Source organism: Salmo trutta, chromosome 37 (assembly GCF_901001165.1).
Source record: "Salmo trutta chromosome 37, fSalTru1.1, whole genome shotgun sequence".
Taxonomy (NCBI): domain Eukaryota; kingdom Metazoa; phylum Chordata; class Actinopteri; order Salmoniformes; family Salmonidae; genus Salmo; species Salmo trutta.
The window spans coordinates 13,002,715-13,024,153 of NC_042993.1; the positions used below are offsets into that span (position 1 = coordinate 13,002,715).

At 41.8% G+C, this 21,439-nt stretch overlaps 1 protein-coding gene and 1 long non-coding RNA gene across 2 annotated transcripts; both read left to right on the top strand.

Moving 5' to 3' along the window:
- The first annotated feature begins 3,423 nt into the window (after window positions 1-3,423).
- LOC115177428 (B-cell receptor CD22) lies at window positions 3,424-13,971 on the top strand. The gene is made up of 13 exons (XM_029738177.1): window positions 3,424-3,647; window positions 3,759-3,822; window positions 4,082-4,432; window positions 4,774-5,031; window positions 5,308-5,577; window positions 6,105-6,374; window positions 7,676-7,945; window positions 8,491-8,572; window positions 8,712-8,760; window positions 8,884-8,970; window positions 9,271-9,395; window positions 13,101-13,211; window positions 13,410-13,971. Exons 2-12 carry the CDS (start codon window positions 3,774-3,776, stop codon window positions 13,201-13,203), a joined length of 1,914 nt encoding a protein of 637 aa, XP_029594037.1. The 5' UTR covers window positions 3,424-3,647; window positions 3,759-3,773; the 3' UTR covers window positions 13,204-13,211; window positions 13,410-13,971.
- Window positions 13,972-14,255: 284 nt separating this feature from the next.
- On the top strand, window positions 14,256-17,871 carry LOC115177433 (uncharacterized). Its single transcript, XR_003872401.1, has 2 exons — window positions 14,256-14,580; window positions 15,096-17,871. It is a non-coding gene; the product is annotated as an uncharacterized LOC115177433 (long non-coding RNA).
- The last annotated feature ends 3,568 nt before the right edge of the window (window positions 17,872-21,439 follow it).

Below are 21,439 nucleotides of genomic sequence, written 5' to 3' on the forward strand. Positions count from 1 at the left end.
AAGTCTGGACACACCTACAGTACTTATTCAAATGCTGTTGTTCTTTTTTTACTATTTTCTACATTGTAGAATAATAGTGAAGACATTAACACTATGAATTAACACATATGGAATCATGTAGTAACCAAAAAAGTGTTAAACAAATCAAATATATGTTATATTTTAGATTCTTCAAAGTAGCCACCTTTTGCCTTGATGACAGCTTTGAACACTCTTGGCATTCTCTCAACCAGCTTTATGGGGAATCCTTTTCCAACAGTCTCGAAGGAGTTCCCACATATTCTGAGCACTTGTTGGCTGCTTTTCCTTCACTCTATGGTCCATCTCATCCCAAACCATCTCAATTGGGTTGAGGTCGGGTGGTTGCGGAGGCCAAATCATCTGATGCAGAACTCCATCCCTCTCCTTGGTAAAATAGACCTTACACAGCCTGGAGGTGTGTTTTGAGTCATTGTCCTGTTGAAAAAAAATGTATAGTCCCACTAAGCGCATACCAGATGGGATGCCGTATTGCTGCAGAATGCTGTGGTCGCCATGCTGGTTAAGTGTGTCTTGAATTCTAAATAAATCACTGCTAGTGTCACCAGCAAAGCACCCCCACACCATCACACCTCCTCCTCCACGCTTCACGATGGGAACCACACATGCGGAGATCATCTGTTCACCTACTCTGTATCTCACAAAGACTTGGTGGTTGAAACCAAAAATCTCAAAATTGGACTCATCACACCTAAGGACAGATTTCCACCGGTCTAATGTCCATTGCTCGTGTTTTTTGGCCCAAGCAAGTCTCTTCTTCTTACTGGTGTCCTTTAGTAGTGGTTCTTTGCAGCAATTCGACCATGAAGGCCTGATTCACACTGTCTCTGAACAGTTGATGTTGAGATGTGTCTGTTACTTGAACTCTGTGAAGCATTTATTTGGGCTGCAATCTGAGGCTGGTAACTCTAATGAACTTGTCCACTGCAGCAGAGGTAACTTGGGGTCTTCCTTTCCTGTGGTGGTCCTCGTGACAGCCAGTTTCATCATAGCCCTTGATGGTTCTTGCAACTGCACTTGAAGAAACTTTCAAAGTTTTTGAAATGTTCCATATTGACAGACCTTCATGTCTTAAAGTAATGATGAACTGTCTTTCTCGTTGCTTATTTGCGCTGTTCTTGCCATAATATGGACGTGGTCTTTTACCAAATAGGGCTATCTTCTGTTTACCACCCCTACTTTGTCACAACACAACTGATTGGATCAAACACATTAAGAAGGAAAGAAATTCCACAAATAAACTTTTCACAAGGCACACCTGTTATTAATTGAAATGCATTCCAGGTGACTACCTCATGAAGCTGGTTGAGAGAATGCCAAGAATGCCATCAAGGCAAGGTGACTACTTTGAAGAATCTCAAATAAAAAAAATATTTGATTTGTTTAACTCTTTTTTAGTTACTACATGATTCCATATGTGTTATTTCATATTTTTGATTTCTTCACTATTATTCTATAATGTTGAAAATAGTAAAAATAAAGAAAAACCCTTGAATGAATAGGTGTGTCCAAACTTTTGACTGGTACTGTACATATCTATTTGGTTTATCATGGAATTGTACTAGGAATTCAATCAAATGTATTTAGAATTTATCAGAATACATTTTCCATAAATAATTTTACCAGGTCCATGTATTCTCAAATTGCAAAAAGTGAGGGAGCACCTCTCCTCTGCACTCCGGCAGCACTACACCCCTAACCTTAAAACCTCTTACATCTAGACAATCCACTAGCAGAACACCTGCTCCAATATCCAATGATGGGCGTGGCGCGAAATACAAACTCCTCGAAAATCCGAAAACTTCAATTTTTCAAACATATGACTATTTTACAGCATTTTAAAGACAAGACTCTCCTTTATCTAACCACACTGTCCGATTTCAAAAAGGCTTTACAACGAAAACAAAACATTAGATTATGTCAGGAGAGTACCCAGCCAGAAATAATCAGACACCCATTTTTCAAGCTAGCATATAATGTCACAAAAAACAAAACCACAGCTAAATGCAGCACTAATCTTTGATGATCTTCATCAGATGACACTCCTAGGACATTATGTTATACAATACATGCATGTTTTGTTCAATCAAGTTCATATTTATATCAAAAACCAGCTTTTTACATTAGCATGTGACGTTCAGAACTAGCATTCCCACCGAACACTTCCGGTGAATTTACTAAATTACTCACGATAAACGTTCACAAAAAACATAACAATTATTTTAAGAATTATAGATACAGAACTCCTTTATGCAATCGCGGTGTCCCATTTTAAAATAGCTTTTCGGTGAAAGCACATTTTGCAATATTCTGAGTAGATAGCTCGCCATCACGGGCTAGCTATTTTGACACCCACCAAGTTTGGTACTCACCAAACTCAGATTTACTATAAAAAAAATTTGATTACCTTTGCTGTTCTTCGTCAGAATGCACTCCCAGGACTTCTACTTCAACAACAAATGTTGGTTTGGTTCCAAATAATCCATAGTTATATCCAAATAGCGGCGTTTTGTTCGTGCGTTCAAGACACTGTCCGAAGGGTAGCGAAGGGTGACGCGCGGACGCGTATCGTGACAAAAAAATTCAAAATATTCCATTACCGTACTTCGATGCATGTCAAATGCTGTTTAAAATCCATTTTTAAGCGATTTTTCTCGTAAAATAGCGATAATATTCCGACCGGGAGTCGTTGTTTTCGTTCAAAGACTGATAATCTAAAATGGACTCTTCACGTGCACGCGCGCCCGTCTCATTGTTCTCAGATCGACCACTTACCAAATGCGCTACTGTTTTTCAGTCATGGGCTGCAAAGTCATCATTCAACGTTCTGGCACCTTCTGAGAGCCTATGGGAGCCTTAGAAAATGTCACGTTACAGCAGAGATCCTTTGTTTTGGATAGAGATGACAAAGAAGGCCAAGAAATGGTCAGACAGGGTACTTCCTGTACAGAATCTTCTCAGGTTTTGGCCTGCCATTTGAGTTCTGTTATACTCACAGACACCATTCAAACAGTTTTAGAAACTTTGGAGTGTTTTCTATCCAAAGCTACTAATTATATGCATATTCTAGTTTCTGGGCAGGAGTAATAACCAGATTAAATCGGGTATGTTTTTTATCCGGCCGTGAAAATACTGCCCCCTATCCATAACAAGTTAACCCTAACCCCTAGCCTAGCTTATGTTAGCCACCTAGCTAATGTTAGAGTTTAACTTTGGCCACAACAAATTGGAATTCATAACATATCATACGAAATAGATGATGGATAACTACAAATTAATACATACCATACCAAACGTAATTTACTAATTTGAGTGTCTCGGATTTTCGTTTACTTTGTTACGTCTACCCATGAGTCCAGGTTGCATAATCGGAGCTAAAGCGGGTTGTGGAGGAGAGCTCGGCAGGAGCATGATTCGACATGGTTAGAGGTGATGGCTAGAGACTCAAGACTGACCCGTCCCCGCCTCCGCTTCTATCTTATTCTAGGTCAGCCTCACAAACAAATTCCGCGAACTGCGTCCTCATAATAAAAGACACCGATTGCCCGGCGCGCCGACTGACTTTCCTGGCTACTCTGTGAGAAAAGAGGACAAGGACACCTGGCGAGGTGGGTCTTCGGTGATCTTTTGGTCATGATGATGTTAATGCTGGTCGTTGCTTTCATTCCTTCTGATCACTCATATCAATTTTCACTCTCTGGTTGAATTTGACTTTGTAGGGCTTGTGCGGAGACATGTTAACAGCTGCGTTTGCATTGAGCGCTATCCTCACCGCTTTACCAGGTAACTGCATAACACAACTTATTACAACTTCGTTACCGGTATTTTATTAAATGCCACTTCGGTAGCCTATAGCCTATGTTCTAAAATCATTCTGTTCTGTGCTTATACTTCTAAAGTTACCCAGGTGTCCTTGCATTGCGCACAGGTTATTTATATGGTATTGATCTGTGAGACAGACCGTCAGCAGCAGGCAGCACATGAGGACGGACACCCTGCACACATTATTGGCTTCATCAGTATTGTTTGTGGTTTCTTCCAGGCTCTGGGGGTAGCAAGTGGACTGTGTCCTTCACCCGGAGAGAGATCTGTGTCTGGGCTGGGACCACTGTCACTCTCCCTTGTTGGTATGACTACCCATCAGGACACACTGTCAGGAGGGTGATGTGGTTCAGGGTCTCTGGCCGGAGGGAGTTTGCCCACCACTCTGACTCCAGCTTGGTTAGCATGTCTTACAGAGGAAGGACAAAGTATACAGGCAGCCATAAAAGCTGTGGGATCCAGATCACCAACGTGAAGCTTGGCGATGCTGGACAGTACCACTTTAGGTTTGAGACAGACCACCCACAGGGACGATGGACCTCCCCGGACACCGTCTCGCTCTTTGTCACAGGTCAGTCATCTATCCTGCATATCAAAACAACTTTTGTAATTTTGGTTCATTTGATTACATCTCTATAAGTCCCATGTTAATCTGTGCTTGAAATGTATTCATTGTAGCATGTTGTGGAGCATTTCCATTGACATTTACCATGTTCACTGTGATACATGCTTCTCCGAGCTACAATTATTCCAGGACATACACATACAGTAACTGTCTCTAATACACACAGCTGTTCAGGCTATATCAACGCCTTATGTCATAGCACAGAGGAATATAATGTTAGGTAAATAAAGCAGAGTTATATTCGTTGCATTTTGTTCCAGAATTCTCTCTGTTTGTGTTGCTCCCAGAGCTTCAGGTTCAGGTCCATCCTGCGAGGACAGACAACATGTTTGGGTCAGGAGAGACAGTGTACCTGGGCTGTATGGCCAGAGGCTGTGCTGCAGAAGGGAGGAGTCTTGCTCTCTACAGGAACGGCATCAACCTGGGATCACCTGAGAAGTGGCTGACCATCTACAACTTTGACAGCCAGCACGCTGGTACCTACACCTGTCGCCCAATCCCCCCACAGAATGTCCAGTCTCCATCGCTGGCCTTGGCTCTGGGACGTGAGTAGTGTTTATGTGTGATTGACATTTGAATTTTCATGACCTTATAGGTTTCAGTTAGTATTTACTTTCTATCCCCCGTCTCTCTCTCTCCCCTCTCCATCTTCCTATTTCATTTTCTTCTTTCCATTATCTTCACCTCTCAAATCAAATCCCATTTTATTGGTCAGATACACATGTTTAGCAGATGTTATTGCGGGAATAGCAAAATGCTAGTGTTTCTAGCTCCAACAGTGTAGTAATTCTCTCTCCTTCGCTCTCCCCAACATCCCCTAGATGCTCCTCGTTCCACAGTGATTGAGGTGAGTCTCATGGGTGTGGTAGTGGAAGGGGTGTCTGTGACTATGACCTGCAGCAGCAGTGGGGCTCCGGCGGTGGAGAGCTATGCCTGGTTTAAGGACAGGGAGAGTGGCAGCATTCCAGACAGCTTCAGACCCCAGCTCCACCTAAAGAGGGTGTCCCACACCGACCGGGGAGAGTACTTCTGTGTGGCACGCAACCCACTTGGTACAGAGAGGTCCAAACCTGTCCTGCTCAACGTCACATGTAAGGGCCTGGCTGTTGGTATCTATACATGTCTATAGATTATCAGTGTGTATTTGGTGTATTTGACACGCATTGCTTGCGGTACGGTTTTGGAAGAAGTTGATACCATGGAATTGGAATTCTAGTTCTATGGTCAATACAACAATTAGTGTATAACTAGTGAGTCTGATATAGTCATATTAAGTTATTGCCTTCTATAGGGGAAAAAGTATATTACTTTTGTAAAGATTTAACATCTATTCATTTCACATGACCAAGTGCCAAACTGCCAGTAGTTCATGACACTGTCTGTGAGGGTAGTCTGGGTCAATCATGATTGGGTAATATGTTTATTTTGGCAACTATGGGGACATCATTTGTCACAAGGCCTACAACAGGAAGTTACAGTACACTTTCCACAATGTCCAGAAGGGCATTTTGACTTCTTAAATTGTCACTGCATAACTCTACTTTTCGTACCTGCAATTTATGTTACTACTCTGCCAAGTGAATACATCGTAACAATAATGTATTGTTTTGTTGTCCAGACTCTCCAAAGAGCACCAAGGTGTTGGTTAGTCCAACAGGAGACATCAAGGAAGGCTACTCTGTCAACTTGACCTGCAGCAGCAAGGCCCACCCCCCAGTGGATCGCTATGCCTGGTTCAAGATCATGGGGGGTCAGACCTGGGCCAAAGGGTCAACACAGAACCTCTCCTTCTCCAGCGTCCGCTCACAGAACGGAGGACAGTACTACTGCACGGCCTGGAACCAACACGGACAGGGGAGCTCCTCTGTTTTCACTCTCGCCATTCTCTGTAAGTAGAACAACAATGTACAATAGTCTTCTGTACAAGTAATGTTCAAATAATGGCTGGCTGTCCACTGTTCTGAATTGTTGTCTGGATTGTGCAGATATAACACTGTTGCTGATAATGTTATGAAACTGTCAGAGGAAATCTGATAATGGTTCCTGACCACACACTGTAAATTGATGAAAATACTGTGGTCATTTTGCAAGCTCTTCTATTCCAAGAGAGAGATATGGTGTACACTGAGTGTACAAAACATTAGGAACACCTTTCTTCAGAACAGACTCAATTTGTCGGGCCATGGACTCTACAAGGTGTCAAAACCATTCCATAGGGATGCTGGCCTATGTTGACTTCAGTGCTTCCCACTGTTGTGTCAAGTTGGCTGGATGTCCTTTGGGTGGTGGACCATGCTTGATACACACGGGAAATTGTTGAGCGTGAATAACCCAGCAGCGCTGCAGTTCTTGACACACCCAAACTGGGTGCCTGGCACCTTCTACCGTACCCTGTTCAAAGGCACTTAAATATTTTGTCTTGACCATTCACCCTCTGAGTGGCACACATACACAATCCATGTATCAATTGTCTCAAGCCTTAAAAATCCTTCTTTAACCTGCCTCCACTGCTTCATCTACACTGATTGAAGTGGATTTAACAGGTGACATCAATAAGGGATCATAGGATTCACCTGGTCAGTCTATGTCATGTTTTGTCCACTCAGTGTATGTCCAACCTCAGGAGTGTGTTAAGGTGAGCAGGAGTGTGTGTGGATCCAGTGTGCTGCTCAGGTTCCTCTGTCTGCAAAATGACACCTAAACTCCTTTCTGCCCTGTGGAGGAACCAATCAATCTACCTGTCTCTGTCAGTGTCTCTCTCTCTTTCTCTCTCTCTCGATCCCTCTCGCCCCCTCTGTTTTGTCATTTCTCAAAAATCTATGTCTCTCTAAATATTTGTTTAACTTTCCTTGTTTCTCTCCCTCTCTTTCTCTCCTCCATCACCTTGACTCCCTGTTGGTCTACTCCCCCCCCCTTTTCCCCTTCTCTTCTCTCTCTCTCTCTCCTCTCTTTGCCCTTGGCTGCCTGTCGGTCTACTCCCCCGTTCCCTTCTTCTCCTCTCTCTCTCACCCCTCTCTCTGCCCTTGGCTGCCTGTCTGTCTATCCTATTATCCTTTCTCTCTTTCACTCCCCGTCTGTGCCCCCTCCATGCCAGCATCTTTTTTATCCCCTCCCCAATCCCTCTCTCTCTCTGCATGCCCCCCCCCCCCACACACACACACACCTCTCCTCTTCTCCCCTCTCCCCCAGATGCCCCTAAGAACACATCTGTGTTTGCGCAGCCCTCCAGTGTGATCGACGCGGGCCGTCCTCTGACTCTGACCTGCAGCAGCCAGGCCAACCCGGCGGTGGACAACTACACGTGGTTCAGGATCAATGCGGCTGACGCCTGGGTAACGCGATCGGGCCCCAGCTACACCTTCGCTGAGGTCAGCCCCGGGGAGAGCGGCCAGTACTACTGCGAGGCACGCAACCGTATCGGCGTCCACAGCTCGCCTGTCCTCACTGTCAGGGTCAGAGGTCAGTGGACTGGGCAGGATGGAGGGAGGTTAGAGTAGGAGGTGGGGAGTCTGAACTCAGTGACCCAGATGGCTTCTGTCTGTGTGTTTCTTATTTAATCACTACTGTAAATGTAATGTCTGTCTCACAGACATGTTTGGCAAGACACCCTATCTAAATCTGTCACTGTATGCCCCTCAGTCTGCCCACTCACTATCCCAGAGTCTTTCTGCTTTCAGTTCTCTGACCTGTGAGTCATATATGGATGACTTTCACTAACTCTAAAAGGGGAAGAAGAGCTGAACTTTGATATCAGATAACAGAAGTCTAGAGATTTGATAATTGATTAATGGAGCTGACAAAAGCTGGATATTTTGCTCTGTCTGTCTTCCTGTCTATGTCTGTCAATCTTTCTGTCCCTATTTTCTTCTCATCCTTCTTGGCCATCTCTTTCCTCTCCTTCACTCTCACTGGCATTAACCCAAACATCCCCATTCTCCCCTCTATGATGGTGACTACTGTCAGATTTACTCAGACTGAACCAGTTGTTGCTCTCTGATTGGCAGGCAGACTGAAGGTTATCGCCCTGGCCTCAGCTGTGGGCGTGTCTGCTGGTCTCATCACTCTCACTGTGGCCATCATGATCAGGTGACGCACTACACCTTTCGACACTATGATGGTCTATGGAAGGCAGGGGACCTCAGGAACATTGGCCCGAATCAATGTTACTAGACACTTCATTTGATTGTGGAAATTAATATGTTGTATCTATCTGCCTTCTTCACAGCAAAAACATGCACAGAGTAGACATGGAATATCCAGAGGAAAACAAGAAGGTACTTGACTCTTCCTCCTCCAAGCATTGAGATCAATATAGCCTAGCCATTATGTGATGAAATAATATATAGAAAAATAATGAACAAAGAATTGTCGTTGGTTGTATTTATATGGAATAACAGAGGCCATCGGTGACAGCTGACAGCCTGTTCTACGAGTCAGTCCAGCAGACCCTTCAGCTGAGGACTGGCAAGATGTCCGACATCCCGGTAGGTTAAACAACAACTCCCAATCTGTACCACTAGATGGAGACACCATGGTCCACTTGTAATAATCAGGTCATGCCATTAGAGTTCCTCATGATTAGATCCCCATCTTCTTTTGAAAGATCAAAGGTAACAATATGTACCTACACTTTAATAACCTACCATGTACATACATCAGGGGTAGTTACAACCCCATAATTCGGCCACATTTTAAACCCAGGTTTGGGTTCTCTCTATTGAAGTGACATCAACCCTTCTTCAATCCTCTCATGGTAATCCCCCTATTTTCTCTGTGTTTGATAGGAGGAGCCAGAGGAGGTGTATGAGAGTGCCCATCCCTCCATCGTACCCCTGAAGGATGCTCCACCCTGCACAGAGGCAGACAGCATCCTCAACTATATCACTGTGCATTACTCCAGGATCCCCAGGTGACCAGCCATCCTCCATCTCTCACTTCCTCCTCCCCTTCCTTATCGTCCTCATCCTCTTTCTCCTCCCACCCTCTCCCCTTGATCTTCCTCTTTTCTCTTCTTCCCCCTCTCTCCCCTTTCTACTCACCTTTCTCATTCTCTCCTCTCCCTTATATACTCTCTCCTCCCTCTTTCTCCTCCTACCCTCTCCCTTCCTCCTCATGCATCTCCTCTCTGTCTTATCCTTCTTTCTTCCTCTTTCTGACATTAAGTGAGGGAAAAAAGTATTTGATCCCCTGCTGATTTTGTACGTTTGCCCACTGACAAAGAAATGATCAGTCTCTAATTTTAATGGTAGGTTTATTTGAACAGTGAGAGACAGAATAACAACAAAAAATGTCAAAAATGTTATAAATTGATTTGCATTTTAATGGGGGAAATAAGTATTTGACCGCTCTGCAAAACATGACTTAGTACTTGGTGGCAAAACCCTTGTTGGCAATCACAGAGGTCAGACGTTTCTTGTAGTTGGCCACCAGGTTTGCACACATCTCAGGAGGGATTTTGTCCAACTCCTCTTTGCAGATCTTCTCCAAGTTATTAAGGTTTCGAGGCTGACGTTTGGCAACTCAAACCTTCTGCTCCCTCCACAGATTTTCTATGGGATTAAGGTCTGGAGACTGGCTAGGCCACTCCAGGACCTTAATGTGCTTCTTCTTCAGCCACTCCTTTGTTGCCTTGGCCGTGTGTTTTGGGTCATTGTCATGCTGGAATACCCATCCATGACCCATTTTCAATGCCCTGGCTGAGGGAAGGAGATTCTCACCCAAGATTTGACTGTACATGGCCCCGTCCATCATCCCTTTGATGCGGTGAAGTTGTCCTGTCCCCTTAGCAGAAAAACACCCCCAAAGCATAATGTTTCCACCTCCATGCTTGGCGGTGGTAATGGTGTTCTTGGGGTCATAGGCAGCATTCCTCCTCCTCCAAACACGGCGAGTTGAGTTGATGCCAAATAGCTCCATATTGGTCTCATCTGAACACAACACTTTCACCCAGTTGTCCTCTGAATCATTCAGATGTTCATTGGCAAACTTCAGACGGGCATGTATATGTGCTTTCTTGAGCAGGGGGACCTTGCGGGCGCTGCAGGATTTCAGTCCTTCACGGCGTAGTGTGTTACCAATTGTTTTCGTGGTGACTATGGTCCCAGCTGCCTTGAGATCATTGACAAGATCCTCCCGTGTAGTTCTGGGCTGATTCCTCACCGTTCTCATGATCATTGCAACTCTACGAGGTGAGATCTTGCATGGAGCCCCAGGCCGAGGGAGATTGACAGTTCTTTTGTGTTTCTTCCATTTGCGAATAATCGCACCAACTGTTGTCTCCTTCTCACCAAGCTGCTTGGCGAATGTCTTGTAGCCCATTCCAGCCTTGTGTAGGTCAACAATCTTGTCCTTGACATCCTTGGAGAGCTCTTTGGTCTTGGCTATGGTGGAGAGTTTGGAATCTGATTGATTGATTGCTTCTGTGGACAGGTATCTTTTATACAGGTAACAAACTGAGATTAGGAGCACTCCCTTTAAGAGTGTGCTCCTAATCTCAGCTCGTTACCTGTATAAAAGACACCTGGGAGCCAGAAATCTTTCTGATTGAGAGGGGGTCAAATACTTATTTCCCTCATTAAAATGCAAATCAATTTATAACATTTTTGACATGCGTTTTTCTGGATTTTTTTGTTTGTTATTCTGTCTCTCACTGTTCAAATAAACCTACCATTAAAATTATAGAATGATCATTTCTTTGTCAGTGGGCAAACGTACAAAATCAGCAGGGGATCAAATCGTTTTTTCCCTCACTGTACAGACCAGCGGCACATTGCATTACCTACAGTTGAAGTCAGAAGTTTACATACACCTAAGCCAAATACATTTCAACTCAGTTTTTCACAATTCCTGGCATTTAATCAGAGTATAAATTCCCTGTCTTAGGTCAGTAAGGATGACCACTTTATTTTCAGAATGTGAAATGTCAGAATAATAGTAGAGAGAATGATTTATTTCAGGTTTTATTTCTTTCATCACATTCCCAGTGGGTCAGAAGTTTACATACACTCAATTAGTATTTGGTAGCATTGCCTTTAAATTGTTTAACTTGGGTCAAACGTTTTGGGTAGCCTTCCACAAGCGTCCCACAATAAGTTGGGTGAATTTTGGCCCATTCCTCCTGACAGAGCTGGTGTAACTGAGTCAGGTTTTTAGGCATCCTTGCTCGCACAAGCTTTTTCAGTTCTGCCCACAAATGTCCTATAGGATTGAGGTCAGGGCTTTGTGATGGCCACTCCAATACATTGACTTTGTTGTCCTTAAGCCATTTTGCCACAACTTTGGAAGTATGCTTGGGGTCATTGTCCATTTGGAAGACCCATTTGCAACCAAGCTTTAACTTCCTGACTGATGTCTTGAGATGTTGCTTCAATATATCCATATACTTTTCCTACCTCATGATGCCATCAATTTTGTGAAGGGCACCAGTCCCTCCTGCAGCAAAGCACCTCCACAACATGATGCTACCACCCCCATGCTTCACGGTTTAGATGGTGTTCTTCAGCTTGAAAGCCTCCCCCTTTTTCCTCCAAACATAACGATGGTCATTATGGCCAAACAGTTATATTTTTGTTTCATCAGACCAGAGGACATTTCTCCAAAAAGTAAGATCTTTTTCCCCATGTGCAGTTGCAATCCGTAGTCTGTCTTTTTTAATGGCGGTTTTGGAGCAGTGGGTTCTTCCTTGCTGAGTGGCCTTTCAGGTTATGTCGATATAGGACTCGTTTTACTGTGGATATAGATACTTTGGTACCTGTTTCCTCCAGCATCTTCACAAGGTCCTTTGATGTTGTTCTGGGATTGATTTGCACTTTTCGCACCAAAGTACCTTCATCTCTAGGAGACAGAACGTGTCTCCTTCCTTAGCGGTATGACGGCTGTGTGGTCCCATGGTGTTTATACTTGCGTATTATTGTTTGTACAGATGAACGTGGAACCAGACTTGTGGAGGTCTACAATTTGTTTTCTGAGGTCTTGGCTAATTTCTTTTGATTTTCCCATGATGTCAAGCAAAGAGGCACTGAGTTTAAAGGTAGGCCTTGAAATACATCCACAGGTACATCTCCAAATAACTCTAATTATGTCAATTAGCCTATCAGAAGCTTCTGCATGGCAGCATAGCCTAGATGTTAGAGCGTTGGGCTAGCAAACGAAAGGTTGTAAGTTCAAATCCCCAAGCTGACAAGGTACAAATCTGTCGTTCTCCCCTTGAACCAGGCAGTTAACCCACTGTTCCTAGGCCGTCATTGAAAATAAGAATTTGTTCTTAACTGACTTGCCTAGTTAAATAAAGGTAAAATAAAAAAATAAAGCCAAGACATAATTTTCTGGAATTTTCAAAGCTGTTTAAAGGCACAGTCAACTTAGTTTATGTAAACTTCTGACCCACTGAAATTGTGATACAGTGAATTATAAGTGAAATAATCTGTCTCTAAACAATTAATGGATAAATTACTTGTGTCATGCACAAAGTAGATGTCCTAACTGACTTGCCAAAACTATAGTTTGTTAACAAAAAATTTGTGGAGTGGTTGAAAAATGAGTTTTAATGACTCCAACATAAGTGTATGTAAACTTCCGACTTCAAATGTATGTCCCTTCCTCTTTTCTTTCCCAGTCTGGACCAGATTCAAGTTCCAAATGTACCACTGGATGGCGATAAAGAGCCAAAGGATGCTGCCAATGTTGTTTACACTGTCCTGGCCAGACCACACCAGTAGTTGTACAGGTATAGTAGGACATCTTTTGATGTCACTAATTTATCTCTGCTAATATATGAACATCAAGAGTTATATACACCTCACAATCTAATGAAATACTTTGCAACAAGTTCAAGTTTGACCATAGAGACAAACATATTCTAAATGTGAATTCAGTGACACACCTCCATTAACGTTGTTGTTGTTTTTTCTCGCATATCTCCCAGATGAGAACTGTAGCTCCAAATGAGTGACATCGCCAGAAGGATCTCTACCATCTACCCCTGAACTGCTTCTGAGCTGGACTGCTCATTCTAAGCCAATTTTATCTAATTCGCTACAAAGTCTAATTTACTAGGAATAGTTAAAGTAGTTATTGTAATTCATTTGGCATTATAAGTGGCATTATAACTAATTTATTAGCATTTAACGTTTTTCTAGTAGTGGCCAGATAATGATATATTCCGATATCAGAATCATCCTAAAAATGTATCTTTTTCACCCTCAGAAGGAAGTCATTTTGGCCATTTTCTCTCTGGGTTCTCTCTATCTCCTCCATAAAATATCATTAAAATGTAACATACTTTAAAAATGAAGTTTGGTATGCGTCATCCCTCATGCTAGTTTTATGGAGGATGTGTGTAAATGTGTTACTAATCATATCTTATGTTTAGGGTATGGTTGGTATGTCCCAAATTGCTTGTTGAAATAGCTTGTTGTCAAATAAACATTTTTAAATGAAGAAAGAATTGCTAGATGTATTAAAGACATTTATCAGGTAGACACTTACCCGGTTTATTCTGATCTATCATGGTGTGGATGTCAGTACTGAGTTATTGATTAATTATTGAGATATGAACTATGTACTACTTTTCATAACAGATGAACACGGAAATACTGCAGAGGTCAGAGGGGATATTTTATATTGTTCTAATGTCATTGCTGTGTTACCCTGATGGTGAAATTGTTTCTGAAATGATGAACCTCAAAGGATAGGACTGTATCTCATCTGAAATTACAGAGTAACTCACTCATCTAATGAATAATACAGAAGAGGCCATGATATGGTCATCTGAGTCTACACCAGAACATGTACAGTTTTACCCATGGTGTCTCAGAGGGAGATGGGATATACAAAAAACACATTTCAATTCACACATGGATAATACACACTTGTACGTGTGTGAAATATTATCATCATCTCGTCAACATATTGAATGTCTCTAAATCGCCAAATCTATTCCCTGCTTACATAGAAAAGTTAGATGACCTTCCCTGTCAACCTTCAGTCTCAACTTCTGCATTCTGCTTGTGAAATTGTTATTATCACATCAGTCCATGGTATTTGCATGGTCATTTGCTGACCAGTCTCATTCTGTGGACATGTTCTGCAGATAGGTGAGTGATCCTGTTTATTTCTAGAAAGTTTCATGTGTTTCCTTTCATGCAGTTGATTTTTATGTTGACCAATGTTAATGTAGAATGAGATTTCTATTAAGAAATTTAAGCATAGTTAAGTTTATTTTATGTTTGGTGAGGATAAAAAACAGAATGACTAGATTATGTAAATGTGTATCCTAGTTGTGCTGTCTTATTGACAGCAGGGTTGGGGTCAATTCCATTTTAATTCCACTATATTCAGAAAGTACACCAATTCCAATTCCAAATGTTCCTAATTGAAAAGCCTTGAAGATAATTGAAATTGGAATTTCAGTGTAATTCTTGAATTGAAATGGAATTGACCCCAACCCTGATTGACAGAGACAGTTACACCTTCTTTAAATTAAAACAATGTTAATGCTGCCACCACCATGCTTCACTGTAGAGATGGTGCAAGGTTCCTCCAGTCTGTTTGATGATTGGCTTTGCTACTGTCTAATGCTGTATAATTCCCTCAACCTGTGGTGTTGCAGTTGTTGGTGTTGCTGTTTGATGCGATGTGGCTCTTTGAAACAACCAGTGTGATTACTCTCAAGTTGCCAGGTGAGTAGATTATATATTTTTTGTTTGATACTCTATCATTCTGTGGATGCCAGTATTCAGTTGTGAATAAATTAATTATATAAACTGTATATTGTACATGGCTCATTAGAGATGAGCAAGGAACTGATCAGAGGGGATATTTGATACTGGTCTAATGCTATTGTTGTTACCTTGATGGTGAAATAAATATTTATCAAATGACTAACCTCAAGGGAAAGGTATATTAATCTGTAATCTTAGATAATATATTATTATAATAATAATATATTATTATCTAAGATTACAGATTAACTCACTCTTTACATCAACAAAAATACAGAAGTGACTGATCTGAAGGTAGGCCACACGTAGGAATGCTATATTACATTTTCCTACCTTTAAAAAGGGCAAATCGGTACTGTACGTATGAGTGTTGTAGATAAGTGTGATAACTGTTTTTTGAGGGAGTAATTGGAAAATGACATTCAATGATACAACACCATAGCTCCATGTGCCTTAACAAGTTGAGGGTAAGGTCATCTAAACCCTTAACCTGTTTACATTATGTGGAACACTGAGCTGATGAGCAAGCACCAACCTTTTGAAGGTTAAACAACTGAGTTTTATATTTTGACTAGGTTGATGTCCAGGGACAGTTAGTGAAAAACATAGGTCAATCCAACCCTATTGTGGTAAGAAATATGGAAACAGTGGTTAACATTGAGAGATATATTCATCTCTGAATCTACAGATCTCTTGGTATGTGTGTGTATTTTTGATACTCACTCCCATTAATAGAAGTCTAACCTTTATTATCATTATAGTATTACCATACTAATTGGATTGCACAACCTAGAATGAAGGGTTTGAAATTATGAAGTGTCTGTTTTTTTTCTGTGTTGATTTCCATTACTTTAATAGGAGTAAAGAATATTTTGATATAGAAGCTAACATCTAAATGCTTACATTAAAATGTAATGATTATTGTCACACAAGTGATGAGGATGGAATGTAATGGACATTTAATGTTTGTGCTTTCCTTATAACTAATTTCTGTGTTCAATTCATGTGCTGTTATATAAACCAATTTATGTGTTCATGCAAGTGGTTGACTGTACAAATCCTCCCTATCAGTAGCTGAAATTTGGCAGTACGCCCAGACCTTGTTTTGAAAGATATCTCAGTTTCAAGGTCTCAGCTTAGAGAGATGAAGCCTCATGAGGTATTTGTCTGTCACGTGTTATGAACCAGTATTGGTCTGTCACAAAACAGTAATGATTAATTATGCTACATCATGCAAATATAACTTGTCTGCGTATAGCCGTATATAAGACAACTGCTGGGACTGCCCAGGCAGAGCTCCTGATTGACATGTGTACTATGATGTTTTGAGTTGGTTGGAACCTCTCCAGCACGCTGACAAATAAACAATGATTAATTTAAGATTGACTTTGAGTGTCCCTGTGAAAGAATTTCCAAGACATAACCATCTCTGTCTTATGTAACCATACAAAATGTAACATATCATACTAATTTGGTATACTTGATTGACGTTTACTATGTTATGTCTAGTCTATGAGACCAGGATTTTCTGAGTTCCTCAGAGACAGTAGTGCTTTTACTTAGGGTGATTTTATTGTGCTAATTTATCTTCCTGGTAGCATTTTATTTGCCTTATTTATTTTACTTCCATCAGTCTCTCTGGTTTCACTGTTGTTTTCTTGCCCTATTCAGTTTAATTTTGCCATTTTAATTTGTCTAGGTCATCTATCATATCTTTGTCATTTTTATATATGTATTTATTATTTTACTTTTGGTTTTAAGAACTTCCAAATGCATTAACTTGTGCTCTATGAATAAAGTTTGATTTGATATAGAATTATGCCGTACCATAGGTCAAACATGTCTTTCTAACATGCAGAAATAAGGAATCATTAGAGTCCTTCCTCTTACTCAAACACCAAGACAATATATCAAATTACTTCGAAGAAGAAGTCTGTCTCATGATAGCATGGTCAGCATAATGTTTATAACACATTTCTAATGTACAGTATTTAGCCAAAAACGTGTTTGCCTCTGCCAGTATAGCGGACATGAGCCGAAGAATGGTTGCTCATGGTCACATGAAGGAGTAGCCCCCCTGCAACTTCAAAGTCAATGTCTGGCCTCAGCCCAAGAGGGGATTTCCTCTTGGTTTAATGGTAAGACGTTTCTTCTGCGGTAAACTCAGGGTTTGTACCCCTTCTGTCACATCAGGAAGCTGAAACTTGGCCGCAAGTGGAACTTCCAGCAAGGCAATAACCCCAAGCACACATCAAAATCAACATTTTGCAATTCCCAATTGCTGGTCTAAAGTAGTGCACTATATAGGGAATAGGGTGCCATTTGGGATGCAGTCCTAGCCTGTCTGGGATTTTCTATTGAGAAATGTGTTTAAAATTCAACTGCTAAACTGTCACTCAGGCTGTCAGAACATTACTTTTGCCATTGTCAAAGCAGGGGGAAATTAAACATCTCTGCAGAATGGATGGCCTTCACTGGTTGTGGAATAGATGAAAAGTCTTCAATCAAACATAGATTATGTAGCTCCACCCTATAGAAGAAATAAATAGAGAGAGAGAGAAACATACAATTCTTTATCTCCACCTTTTCCCCGACCCATCTATTTGCATAATGATAACAAAGCCCTTTCCCTGTCATTTTAACTAAACTCAGCAAAAAAAGAAATGTCCTCTCACTGTCAACTACGTTTATTTTCAGCAAACTTAACATGTGTAAATATTTGTATGAACATAACAAGATTCAATAACTGAGATATAAACTGAACAAGTTCCACAGACATGTTACTAACAGAAATGTAATAATGTGTCCCTGAACAAAGGGGGGGGTCAAAAAAGTAACAGTATCTGGTGTGGTCACCAGCTACATTAAGTACTGCTGTGCATATCCTCCTCATGGACTGCACCAAATTTGCCAGTTCTTGCTGTGAGATTTTACCCCACTCTTCCACCAAGGCACCTGCAAATTCCCAGACATTTCTGGAGGGAATGGCCCTAGCCCTCACCCGCCGATCCAACAGGTCCCAGACGTGCTCAATGGGATTGAGATCTGGGCTCTTCGCTGGCAATGGCAGAACACTAACATTTCTGTCTTGCAGAAAATCATGCACAGAACGAGCAGTATGGCTGGTGGCTTTGTCATGCTTGAGGGTCATGTCAGGATGAGCCTGCAGGAAGGGTACCACATGAGGGAAGAGGATGTCTTCCCTGTAACACACAGTGTTAAGATTGCCTGCAATGACATCAAGCTCAGTCCAAAGATGCTGTGACACACCACCCCAGACCATGATGGACCCTCCACCTCCAAATCGATCCCGCCCCAGAGTACAGGCCTCGGTGTAACGATCATTCCTTTGACGATAAACGCGAATCCGACTATCACCCCTGGTGAGACAAAACCATGACTTGTCAGTGAAGAGCACTTTTTGCCAGTCCTGTCTGGTCCAGCGACAGTGGGTTTGTGCCTATTGGCGATGTTGTTGCCGGTGATGTCTGGTTAGGACCTGCCTTACAACAGGCCTACAAGCCCTCAGTCCAGCCTCTCTCAGCCTATTGCCCGGGGGTATCATCGGATGGGGCCACAGTGTCTCCTGACCCCTCCTGTCTCAGCCTCCAGTATTTATGCTGCAGTAGTTTATGTGTCGGGGGGCTAGGGTCAGTCTGTTATATCTGGAGTATTTCTCCTGTCTTATCCGGTGTCCTGTGTGAATTTAGGTATGCTCTTTCTAATTCTTTCTTTCTCTCTCTCTCTCGGAGGACCTGAGCCCTAGGACCATGCCTCAGGACTACCTGGCATGATGACTCCTTGTTGTCCCCAGTCCACCTGGCCGTGCTGCTGCTCCAGTTTCAACTGTTCTGCCTGCTGCTATGGAACCCTGACCTGTTCACTGTGATTACTATTATTTGACCATGCTGGTCATTTATGAACATTTGAACATCTTGGCCATGTTCTGTTATAATCTCCACCCGGCACAGCCAGAAGAGGACTGGCCACCCCTCATAGCCTGGTTCCTCTCCAGGTTTCTTCCTAGGTTTTGGCCTTTCTAGGGAGTTTTTCCTAGCCACCGTGCTTCTACACCTGCATTGCTTGCTGTTTGGGGTTTTAGGCTGGGTTTCTGTACAGCACTTTGATATATCAGCTGATGTAAGAAGGGCTTATAAATACATTTGATTTAATTTGATTATTGTGGACAGTCTGAGCACTGATGGAGGGATTGTGCGTTCCTGGTGTAACTCGGGCAGTTGTTGTTGCCATCCTGTACCTGTCCTGCAGGTGTGATGTTCGGATGTTCCCTGTCATTCAGCCATCAAACCATTCACTGCTCCACCAGGTGTGTGGGAAACTTTGATCTTGTGCCTCCGTTCTCCACTGATACATATGGGCTGATGCTGAGAGTCGTTGTGGGAGTACCCATGATGTATAGAGCATTTGGACAAGAGTGAAGAAAAAGAGCAGTACGTAGCTAATTGATGGATTTTGTTTTGGGTAAAAAAAAACATTGTACAGTTTAAAAAAAACACTACTTAAGAACAAGAAAATCCAGAGGATGAAAAACACTTCTTTCCAGTGTGGTCCTCAGTTAATGATATGCTACTTTTCGTTGAGCTATAAACATGTACCACTGCAGCAGCTACACTAAAAATAGAAAGTCTCAAAACACCATGATTGTGTAATGAAATCACAAAGTAATGCACCTAAGCTGAGATCTGGTGTTTGGAGGGTGTTTGATTTAAACCCAATGTAAATGATTTAATGCACGGAATGTGTTTTAAAACAGAAATTAAGTACTCCAAAAAAAAAAAGTGGTTCTTCACTGTACCCCGGGCGCCGATGACATCGAGGCAGCCCCCCGCACCTCTCTGATTGAGACACATTTCAGTTGAATGCATTCAGTTGTACAACTGACTAGGTATCCCCCTTTCCCCTTTCAAACATAATACTGGTGTTTTTTAAAAGTGTTGTGAAAACACATTGAGGGTTTCAGTGCATGTAAAAAGCAGCAATAAAACACCAAAACTGTGTTTCTCACACAATAAATGATTTAGAAATGCAAATGGTTTAAATCCTAAATATTGATTAATGATAAGGGCCTAACGATAATATTTTTTGGGGAATTCCACCTTAACTTCTTCAATGCTTTAATTAGACAGACTAGAATTAGGAGGGGCAGTAAGATTCAAATCAAATTTTAATTGGTCACATACACGTTTAGCAGATGTTATTGCAGGTGTAGCGAAATGTTTGTGTTTCTAGCTCCAACAGTGCAGTAATATCTAAACAGGTAATATCTAATAATTTCACCACAATACACACAAATCTGAAGTAAAGGAATGGAATTAAGAATATATAAATATTTGTATGAGCTAAACACATTTTTCGCCCGCTTTGAGGATAACACAGTGCCACTGACATGGCCGGGTACCAAGGACTGTGTCCTTCTCTGTGGCCGACATGAGTAAGACATTTTAACGTGTTAACCCTCGCAAGGCAGGCCCAGACAACATCCCTAGCTGCATCCTCAGAGCATGCACAGACCAACTGGCTGGAGTGTTTACGGACATATTCTATCTCCCTATCCCAGTCTGCTGTCCCCACATGCTTCAAGATGGCCACCATTGTTCCTGTACCCAAGAAAGCAAAGGTAGCTGAATATCGCTTCCGTCATCATGAAGTGCTTTGAAAGACTAGTGTCATGTAATTATTGTAATCAAAAGGAGAGACTTACATTTCCTCAAAACAAGTAAACTTTATTATTTAATTACAACGAGCAACCCCCCCCCCCCGTAGGTGATTTGTTGACAGCCCAACCAACAGGACTACGCCGCAGAATTTTATAGCAAAGTCCATCCTCCTGGATGTTCATGACAAATCACAGATGAGAAAATGTATACAAAAGTTTTATTTTGCTCTCATGCAACAGACATCAAGGTTTACATGGTAACCAATGCAACCTAGAATACTAAATTCTTTCTTTAAAGAAACTGGAGATTGGTTCTCCCTGTTACCGACAGACAGGCACACAGACACTAATCATGGAATGGAATGTTGTCTTATCACCAATCCATCGTAAATACACTGTCAGTGTTAAATCTCAGGTGAGAGTGTTCTAAAAAAAACTATTCTGTTGCATAAAACAACCATTTGATGCAATAACAGTCTAACATAATCTTGTAAATTCTGTTCTGACACTAGTCAAGGATCATATCACCTCTACCTTACCTGACAATTGATTAAA